Source organism: Pseudochaenichthys georgianus, chromosome 18, assembly GCF_902827115.2.
Source record: "Pseudochaenichthys georgianus chromosome 18, fPseGeo1.2, whole genome shotgun sequence".
Classification (NCBI taxonomy): domain Eukaryota; kingdom Metazoa; phylum Chordata; class Actinopteri; order Perciformes; family Channichthyidae; genus Pseudochaenichthys; species Pseudochaenichthys georgianus.
This window is the reverse complement of record NC_047520.1, coordinates 4038488-4049452: the sequence shown is the minus strand read 5'-3', so window position 1 is coordinate 4049452 and position 10965 is coordinate 4038488. Positions and strand designations below refer to the sequence as shown.

Genomic DNA, 10965 nt, shown 5'->3' with positions numbered 1-10965 from the left:
AACTCAAATACCTGTACTTTCTACTTCTTACATGTTGAACTCAAATACCTGTACTTTCTACTTCTTACATGTTGAACTCAAATACCTGTACTTTCTACTTCTTACATGTTGAACCCAAATACCTGTACTTTCTACTGCTTACATGTTGAACCCAAATACCTGTACTTTCTACTTCTTACATGTTGAACACAAATACCTGTACTTTCTACTTCTTACATGTTGAACTCAAATACCTGTACTTTCTACTTCTTACATGTTGAACTCAAATACCTGTACTTTGTACTTCTTACATGTTGAACTCAAATACCTGTACTTTCTACTTCTCACATGTTGAACACAAATACCTGTACTTTCTACTTCTTACATGTTGAACCCAAATACCTGTACTTTCTACTGCTTACATGTTGAACCCAAATACCTGTACTTTCTACTTCTTACATGTTGAACACAAATACCTGTACTTTCTACTTCTTACATGTTGAACTCAAATACCTGTACTTTCTACTTCTTACATGTTGAACTCAAATACCTGTACTTTCTACTGCTTACATGTTGAACCCAAATACTTGTACTTTCTACTTCTTACATGTTGAACCCAAATACCTGTACTTTCTACTTCTTACATGTTGAACTCAAATACCTGTACTTTCTACTTCTTACATGTTGTACCCAAATACCTGTACTTTCTACTTCTTACATGTTGAACTCAAATACCTGTACTTTCTACTTCTTACATGTTGAACTCAAATACCTGTACTTTCTACTCCTTACATATTGAACTCAAATACCTGTACTTTCTACTTCTTACATGTTGAACTCAAATACCTGTACTTTCTACTCCTTACATATTGAACTCAAATACCTGTACTTTCTACTCCTTACATATTGAACTCAAATACCTGTACTTTCTACTTCTTACATGTTGAACTCAAATACCTGTACTTTCTACTCCTTACATATTGAACTCAAATACCTGTACTTTCTACTCCTTACATATTGAACTCAAATACCTGTACTTTCTACTTCTTCTCATTAGAAAGTATGAATGAAGGTCGTTTCCATGCCCTTCCCACCTGCAGCAGATGAAGAGGGTCCTCGGTGTTCTCCAGGTGCTTCAGCTCACTTCTTCTTTTCCGCACTTCATTAATTTCCTGCCCGAGATCTTTGATAAACTCCTCCTTCGTCCTCTCGGCCGCGTCGTGCTTCTGCTCGATCTCCTCCACGAGCAAAGACTGCTCTCTCTCGATGACACTCATCACCCCGGTGACCACCTGAATGCTCGTTTGGATCTGCCGTTCTTTGTTTATCTGCAGATGTGCACAAGTTGGTGTTAACTCATATGTCAAATAATGCAAATGGGAGTCTGATTCTGGACTGGAACACAATTGCTAAGAGTTATTTCTGCACTGAGAAGGACAGCTCGATGTTCTGACAGAAGGAGGCAGCACTGTGCGTGAAACTGCAAAACACCACATCGGACGAATGTTAACCCAGAGGTTACGTCTGAGTTGGGTTCGTGGCACGAGTGCTTTCCAGTCATACTCTACTCACACCTGAATTGTTCCTCTATGGCAGGGGTATCAAACTCAATTTCATCGCGGGCCACATCAGCATTATGGTTGCACTCAAAGGGCCGGTTGTACCTTTAAGACATATATAAATATTTAATACATATAAAATAATGTAATTACTTTATTGCCTCTGCATTGGATTATTATCGGATACTTCATAAAGAACTACGTCTGAAAGCAGAAGTCTAGGGCAAATAAGTGCAAGTCTCTTCAGTGAGAACGTCACAAAATTATTTTAAAAGAAAAGCCAAATTCTGAAAAAAAAAGTGACATTAATTTTTTTTTAAGATGCATTGTGGGACATGTAGTTTATGGACATCGTGCATCTGTAAATCAGCATGTAACCGTATAATAAACATATTACATTCTTTCAGAGCTCTTGCGGGCCACATGAAATGAAGTCGCGGGCCGGATTTGGCCCCCGGGCCTTGAGTTTGACACACCTCCTCTATGGTTATTTGACAATGCCAATTATTGACCAATGTTTCCCCGTTCCATTTTAAAGCACAAAAGGGAAATGTCATGTCATCATTGAACACACTTCATGTAAATAATATCCTACTTCAGGATTGTGTCTAAAGCCCGTCAATAGTGTTTTATTTGTATTTATTTTTTGTTGTCAGAGTATATATATAGATTTTCTATCTTCACAGTCTACTGTATATTTTCTACTTCTTAATGCCGTTTTAATTCTATTTTGAGATGTTTAATTTCGTTTATTTCTACTTGTGTGCAATGCCTAGTTTGTTTTTTGCTGCTGCAACGCAAAAAAATCCCAATTTGCGATCAATAAAGTACTTCTTATCGTATCTTAGTGACAGAATTTGTACATAAACCAAACTTCCAATCCAATTTGAAAACAGATAATGAAGTTCAGGGCATTGCCGAAGTTACTCATCGACTATGAGCGGGACATACATGGCGGCAGTAAAGTTAATCGCAAGCTATCGTCTATTCCTGCTAAAAAACGCATACAGTATTGCTTTCACTGCTCTGTAATCATCTCGTCTGGTTCCTACAACAAAGCCAGCTTCATCTAGCATTCTGAAATGCAAATGGCCGGAGTATCTACTGGAAGAAGGGGCTTCCGTTTCTTTATCCTTGAGCAGAAATAAGCAAAGAGACAACGATGACATCTCTTGTTGAAGTCAAGAAGGGAGCTTCAACTTACGTTCCTCAACTCCGCCGATGCGTTGATCTCCTCCAGCTTTCGGCTTCTGGCCTGGACCATCTGATTAAACTCTGCCTCCATCTTCTTCATCTGAGTCTGCAAAGGAATTCATGATCAGGAAAACCATCAGGATGAGGAAACGCATTTTGTTTTGCAGAAATGTTTTGTAATCTCAAGGTACACTGGAAGAAATGCTGCTCCAAAAACAAGTGAGAGAATAATGAAAACAACTTGTTTGCACTTGAAATAAGTAGAAAAATCAGCCAATAGAACAAGGGGAAATGAGCTTGGTCAGATTTCTTGAAATAAGAAGGGATGTTTAGATAAATCACATCTTGTAATTAGCTCGGAGAACTCCTTTTGAACTATCTTCTTACCAGAATCAGGAAATGTTGCGTTAAAACATGGTGAAAACCGTCCGTCTCAATTAAAAATCTGGACGGAAATGTTCGGATTTCCAAAGGGAGGTTCTTTGAGTAAATAAAAAATCAAGAACCTAAAGAATAAATTACAAGAACATGAAGATGGAATGAAGGGTAAAAATAAAGAAGGCTTTCAATGCTCGGTGAGATGTACAGTGTCTAAATTGTTAAACGTAATTAAACTCCATGACATTTATGAGAGGGACTGCTCTCATAGGATATTTGGGATATCCATCGTAGCCAGGGTTTACGATCAGTCTTTGGGTGATTTGTACTGAGGAACAAGTATCACAGCACCGACGGGGGAAAAATAGTGTTCAGGTAACACTGGGTGTTCAGGTAACACTTAAAGACTTTGTTATGGAACGCAAAGCAGAGTAGGGGGCTAGTACACCCGCCTGAGGGTCCGGTTGTGGACGTCATGCGAGCATAACATGGTGAAAACAATCAGTCTAAATTAACAATCGGGACGGAACTGTTCGGATTTCCAAAGGGAGGTTCGGTGAATAAATTAAAAATCAAGAACCGAAATAATTGAACTATTCATATCTTAGACGGCACTGTAACTTTTAATGTTTATTTTATTAGCTTTTACAGTTTTTAAATGCCTTTGTCTGAATGTCTTTCATTTGTGTAAAGCACCTTGAATTGCCTGGTGCTGAAAGGTGCTATATAAATAAACTTGCCTTGCCTTACAATATAAGCCGCAAATGCTCAAAAGTTTTCAGTTTTTTTATCTTAGTTGGTGATTTTCCAATAAATATGTTAACTTTCATCTGAGAAACAACTCAAAATAAGATTATTTGACTTAACAAGATGATGCATTGTCTAAAAGCAAGACCCTATGTCTTAGAGTAAAGACACATTCTGACTAGATATTAGACGAATATACTTGGCAAGATTTCGAGTTTTTGCAGTGTTTTCCTTCCCTCACCCTGACCCTCTTGCTCTCCTTCTCGATGGGGACGCTCTCATGGTTCCTGTGGTCCCTCTCTCTACATTTCACACAAACAGGCGTCTGATCCCTCTTGCAGAACATGTCCAGGATCATGTTGTGACTCCTGCAGAGGTGACTGGTGGCGAAGATGGCCGGATCCGTCAGCCTGTGCTTCATCAGCGGTGGATCCCTCCGATGTGGCGTCAGGTGAATCTCACAGTAAGACGCCTGGCACACGAGGCACGACTTAACCGCTTTGATGTTGGTTCCTTGGCAGATGTCACAGGAAACTTCTTCCGCTTGTGGTCGTCTCGGCACCGTCCTCTTCGGCGGGACGGGCTTGTATTCAGGCTGGCCCTTTATAGACCTGTTGATTCAAAACAGATTTAGTGTCTGTGTTATTATGCAAGCAGAGGTGGGAAGTAGTGCAGTACAAATACTTTGTTACTGTACTTAAGTAACTTACATGTTGAACCCAAATACCTGTACTTTCTACTTCTCACATGTTGAACACAAATACCTGTACTTTCTACTTCTTACATTACATGTTGAACTCAAATACCTGTACTTTCTACTTCTTACATGTTGAACACAAATACCTGTACTTTCTACTTCTTACATGTTGAACCCAAATACCTGTACTTTCTACTTCTTACATGTTGAACTCAAATACCTGTACTTTCTACTTCTTACATGTTGAACTCAAATACCTGTACTTTCTACTTCTTACATGTTGAACTCAAATACCTGTACTTTCTACTTCTTACATGTTGAACTCAAATACCTGTACTTTCTACTTCTTACATGTTGAACTCAAATACCTGTACTTTCTACTTCTTACATGCTGAACTCAAATACCTGTACTTTCTACTTCTTACATGTTGAACTCAAATACCTGTACTTTCTACTTCTCACATGTTGAACCCAAATACCTGTACTTTCTACTTCTTACATGTTGAACCCAAATACCTGTACTTTCTACTTCTTACATGTTGAACCCAAATACCTGTACTTTCTACTTCTCACATGTTGAACCCAAATACCTGTACTTTCTACTTCTTACATGTTGAACTCAAATACCTGTACTTTCTACTTCTTACATGTTGAACTCAAATACCTGTACTTTCTACTTCTCACATGTTGAACCCAAATACCTGTACTTTCTACTTCTTACATGTTGAACCCAAATACCTGTACTTTCTACTTCTTACATGTTGAACCCAAATACCTGTACTTTCTACTTCTTACATGTTGAACCCAAATACCTGTACTTTCTACTTCTTACATGTTGAACTCAAATACCTGTACTTTCTACTTCTTACCAGTAGCGTAGGCAGAAATGTACTTTAGGGTGGGCCTGTAAAAAATAGGGTGGGCCAGATTTTTCTTCTGCGCATCAGAAGCTAACAACAATCCCCGTCGGCACCGGTGGCAGATTACTTTTAGAATACGTTTGGAATACTTTCTTTTTCCATAACAGATGGGTATGTTTTAGTGAACAGGAGACACGTATTTTACTGTTTTAATGGCTTATCAAGAACTCAAACACAACATGTGTCATTCTGGACAGCTCTCTCATCTGCACCCCACATAAAACACATCACCCGGACTGCATTCTTTGAACTGTCTTAAAACCTTTCCTTGGAATATGTTATGAATTGTAAGGTGTCCTTGGTGCTTTGAAAGGCGCCCCTAAACAGAATGAATCATCATTATTATTATTATTATCTGAAACGATGTAATAACTTTTAAAACTGTTTCCAGTCACTTGCCCCATGCATTCAGCAGCAGCAGGCCATTCTCTTTGATTTGATCCCGTTATAAATGTCATCATTTCGACAATAAATAAATGCTACATAAACGTTATCTTCCACATTTTATCTAACCATCTCTGTTTCTAACTTTCAATATATTTTAAAAGAGATCTCTCTCTCTCACCTGCGTGCGGGGGCGGGGCCTCACAGACACGCTGCATCTCTCTCTCGCTCACAGACATGCTGCAGCGCTGTGCAGTGTGCACACAGTGCTGCCGGTAATGAATATGACATGTTGTGAGGGAACTTTTCCACCAATAATTCCAATAAGTATTCCAAAATGTATTCACTTTACGAAAGTAACTGTAATCAGATTACTCGTTTCTCAAATGTAACGCCAGCAGAATACAGTTAACCTACTTGATTTTTGTATTCTGATTACATAACGCCGTTACATCGGGGATCGGAGCCGTACTTTCTACTTCTTACATGTTGAACCCAAATACCTGTACTTTCTACTTCTTACATGTTGAACTCAAATACCTGTACTTTCTACTTCTCACATGTTGAACACAAATACCTGTACTTTCTACTTCTTACATGTTGAACTCAAATACTTGTACTTTCTACTTATTACATGTTGAACCCAAATACCTGTACTTTCTACTTCTCATATGTTGAACTCAAATACCTGTACTTTCTACTTCTTACATGTTGAACTCAAATACTTGTACTTTCTACTTATTACATGTTGAACCCAAATACCTGTACTTTCTACTTCTTACATGTTGAACCCAAATACCTGTACTTTCTACTTCTTACATGTTGAACTCAAATACCTGTACTTTCTACTTCTTACATGTTGAACACAAATACCTGTACTTTCTACTTCTCATATGTTGAACTCAAATACCTGTACTTTCTACTTCTCACATGTTGAACTCAAATACCTGTACTTTCTACTTCTCACATGTTGAACACAAATACCTGTACTTTCTACTTCTTACATGTGTTACTCAAATACTTGTACTTTCTACTTATTACATGTTGAACCCAAATACCTGTACTTTCTACTTCTTACATGTTGAACACTAATACCTGTACTTTCTACTTCTTACATGTTGAACACTAATACCTGTACTTTCTACTTCTCACATGTTGAACTCAAATACCTGTACTTTCTACTTCTTACATGTTGAACACTAATACCTGTACTTTCTACTTCTTACATGTTGAACTCAAATACTTGTACTTTCTACTTATTACATGTTGAACCCAAATACCTGTACTTTCTACTTCTTACATGTTGAACTCAAATACTTGTACTTTCTACTTATTACATGTTGAACTCAAATACTTGTACTTTCTACTTATTACATGTTGAACCCAAATACCTGTACTTTCTACTTCTTACATGTTGAACTCAAATACTTGTACTTTCTACTTATTACATGTTGAACTCAAATACCTGTACTTTCTACTTCTTACATGTTGAACTCAAATACTTGTACTTTCTACTTCTTACATGTTGAACTCAAATACTTGTACTTTCTACTTCTCACATGTTGAACTCAAATACCTGTACTTTCTACTTATTACATGTTGAACTCAAATACCTGTACTTTCTACTTATTACATGTTGAACCCAAATACCTGTACTTTCTACTTCTTACATGTTGAACTCAAATACCTGTACTTTCTACTTCTCACATGTTGAACTCAAATACCTGTACTTTCTACTTCTCACATGTTGAACTCAAATACCTGTACTTTCTACTTCTCACATGTTGAACTCAAATACCTGTACTTTCTACTTCTCTCATTTCCCAAACAGCTGGTTCCTTTAGTCTGAATGTGTGTTGGTGCATGATCATTATTCTTCAGAGTCACTGCGTGCCTATTGGTTGGAACACGATCCGTGTATCCATCACTTCCTGGTCTTCTCTAAAGAAGAGGGACCAATGGAAACGTTGTCATGTTGCCGTTGTTCAGCATGGAATCATTCATTAGCTAACAATGACATGTTCTATTAATATAAAGGGAGGTCAGGTACTCTTTAAAACAGCTGCTAGTTATGGGTACTTTTTACTGAAGGACACTTCACAGCCTCTTTACTTTCACTTGAGTAAAGAAGTTTAGTCAGTACTTCTACTTTCACCAGAGTATTTTTAAACAGGAGTATCTGTACTTCTACTTGAGTAAAGGATGTGTGTACTTTTGCCATCTATTCATAAAAAATGTGCACATACTTTTTAAATTGATCGGTGATGTCTCTCAAGCCTACGTTGACCCTGAGATCTGGACGGGTTTTGAAGTCTTCTTTGCACAGAGGACACTCAAACTTCTGCTTCGTGTCCCAGAAGCGTTTGATGCAGCCCAGGCAGTAGTTGTGTCCACATGGGATGGAGACGGGGTTTCGGAACATATCCAGACAGATGCTGCACTGAAACTGATCCTCGGACAACGCAAAGGCCATGTTTCTGACTGGAGAATAACATTATTTTACTCACACAAGCTGGAACAACACTTATGTTATAATGTAAACAACGTTGCTTAAAGTTGAGTTTTAACCTAAAGGTGTTGGGAATGTGAGAAAAGTACAAATTAATTTTCTGTAGATACTTTATGCAGACTTCGCTTTAAAAATCAACATCATCCAAAGCAGCTATTTAGATCAACTAAATTGTGTCTTCACATTAAAAATACTCAAAGTGAAAGCGGTGGTTGTTAGCTAGCTACACGTGGATTAAACACACAGAGGTGGAGCATGTTCCTGCTCAGGACGTCATTTCTTCACTGGTACTTTATCAGAATCTATTTAAGAAATGTTACAGGAAAGGGACGGCGCAGATAAAAGTACTAGATATATATTACATAAAGAGGCAATAACCTTTAAAGTAGGTGAAAGGGTTTTGTTAAAAAGCACCTCACTTAAAAAATGTATTAACCTTTGGTTCGTGTCTTTTACAGATTAAATCCGTAAACACTGGTTAAAAGAGCATTTTTGTTTTATTTCAAAGTTAGTGCCTCATATGAAATCCACTTAAATTACACTTAGCCTTTTTTGGTTCATCGTAATGCAATCTTTATAATATCCACTTTGACGTTTCTAGCTGCGAAGCAAATTGTCTTTTAAAAACATTCATGAAAATGTTAGCATTCACGACAATAATGTGTTCAAACTAAAGCATAGACTGGCGATATATATTGTCGTATGCTAATACTCTGTACTCTATGCTTAATATAATGTTTTACCTGTGTGTGTCGACGAACAGATGCTCCTTAAGTGTGTTGCTAGCAGTGTGGATGCAGTCAAAACACATCTCTTAAAATAAACACTGGGTCAAAGATCCTCCCACATTTGTCAAAACGTGTAATTCTGGTTCTCCTTCTCAGCCCTAACGAGGATTCACTTGTTATTGTCTTTAACTTTTTTCCCTAAATACAAATGAGCACTATATTAGCTGCATGTTCCTAAGAGTTTGTTTTAGCAAGCTAACAAGAGCATCAGCAGAACCATGTTTTAATTAGTCAATTATTTTTTACGGAAATGTGAAAAGCTGGCATGAAGTTATTTCTGGCTTGTTGAGTAAATCACGTTGGGAAACAACATGACTCACCTTCATGTTTCTATCAACAGCCACATGACAAAGTAGAATGTGGTTGATTGTTGGATGCGGATCAGAATAGTTTTTAACCCTGGATTAGTGTAAATCTCTCTCTCTCTCTCTCGTTAGAAGGCGCAGCTGGTTCACAATGAGCAGCACCTGTTCTCATCTAATCAACTCCTCCATAAAACCCTGGTCATGTTCACACTCCAGTGCCAGATATTATCTGGCAGATAATTCCGTCTCACTCGTGTCTGCGCGAGCCAGCCTGAGTCCCGCCAGCGTGAACTAGATCCACCTTCATGTTGTGGATTGTTTTTTCCTTTATTAAACTTTGTTAAAAGATTGCATCCATCTGGTCTCTGCCATTGCAGGTCCTGAACTTTTGACCCGGCCCTAACAAATAAAGAATACTTCAATATGTGGAGGATTGCTGTATCACACATACATATAGCTTTTAACCCTGAATTTGTGTAAAAGTAAACAAAATATTTCTTATGTATGCTGATCTTTCTGAACTAACGTATACGCCATTTGTCTGTTATCCCATTAAACCAAATGAAACATAATTCAATATGTTGAGGATGGCTGAATCAAACATAATAGGTTACAAAAAGAAAAACTTAATTGGAAAACTTCCGTAAAGACAGTTTCCAAGTGTTGTCGGTGTGTGGTTCTTTGCATGTTAATGTCCTTTGAATTGTTGACCTATGGAGCCGTTAGAGATTCTGCACCTCTCTCTCTCTATCCTGAAATATTCCTCTTTTGTGATTGGCTGGGCAAAATGCTCCAGACTATCATTATCTTTTATAGTTTCATCTAAATGTAATGTACTTCAAGATGGCAACACCCTGTTTTCTCTGATTTATCACAGAGAGAAAGAAAGATTGTATTCTGAGTTATAAAATCTATGAGAATACCTCCACATTCAGCAACAAATCTAATTTAACTAACATTTTTGTAAATTGTGTAATGTTGTATCTTTAATGTATAAATGTGTGTATATGCATACTTGATGGTTAATATTAAGCTGTCTTTGGCTCTATTCTGATTCTGACCTTTCTGCTTATGGTCGTGTTTGCTTATGTATTTAAAAGACACAATTATTGCTGTGGTACAGTAATTACATTTTTTAAGGTTGGGGGATTGTCCAATTAAGTTCAGAGCAAGTGCTTTTGAAAATTACTCAAAACGTCAAATGTAAAAACATCATTATTTCGATTCAATTGGAACATTTCGTTTGATAAAATCCCCATAGATTAGTCTTTCTTTTAGGGATTTCATACTGTAGTGTTGATATACCTTTTTTTGGCTATTTGCTACTGTGACTGAAGCTAAAATGATTAGGACAAAGGCTGCCAGCCCATTCCACCGTGGGGAAAAAATAATATGTTAGGCGTGTGGCGCAGTGGATAGAGCCTTGGTGCTGGGAACCCTACTGCAGGCAGCATGTCGTTGTGTCCCTGAGACGCTTCACCCCAAAATGCTCCTGTGGGGATTGC

The 10965-nt window shown here is 37.7% G+C and overlaps 1 protein-coding gene across 2 annotated transcripts in view; it reads right to left on the bottom strand.

Moving 5' to 3' along the window:
• The window catches only part of LOC117463675 (E3 ubiquitin-protein ligase TRIM39-like), a 14002-nt gene extending 4460 nt beyond the window's left edge, over positions 1-9542 (bottom strand). The window contains exons 1-5 of one of the 2 annotated variants that reach the window (XM_034106046.1): positions 9476-9542; positions 8105-8339; positions 4099-4468; positions 2743-2838; positions 1074-1307 (exon numbers count right to left, since the gene is read on the bottom strand). In XM_034106046.1, coding sequence (XP_033961937.1) covers positions 1074-1307; positions 2743-2838; positions 4099-4468; positions 8105-8331 — 927 coding nt within the window. In that variant the 5' untranslated portion in view covers positions 8332-8339; positions 9476-9542. Of the gene's footprint in view, positions 1-1073; positions 1308-2742; positions 2839-4098; positions 4469-8104; positions 8340-9110; positions 9443-9475 lie in introns of those variants that run through there. The other variant, XM_034106045.2, reaches the window with a different exon arrangement.
• Positions 9543-10965: the final 1423 nt, after the last annotated feature.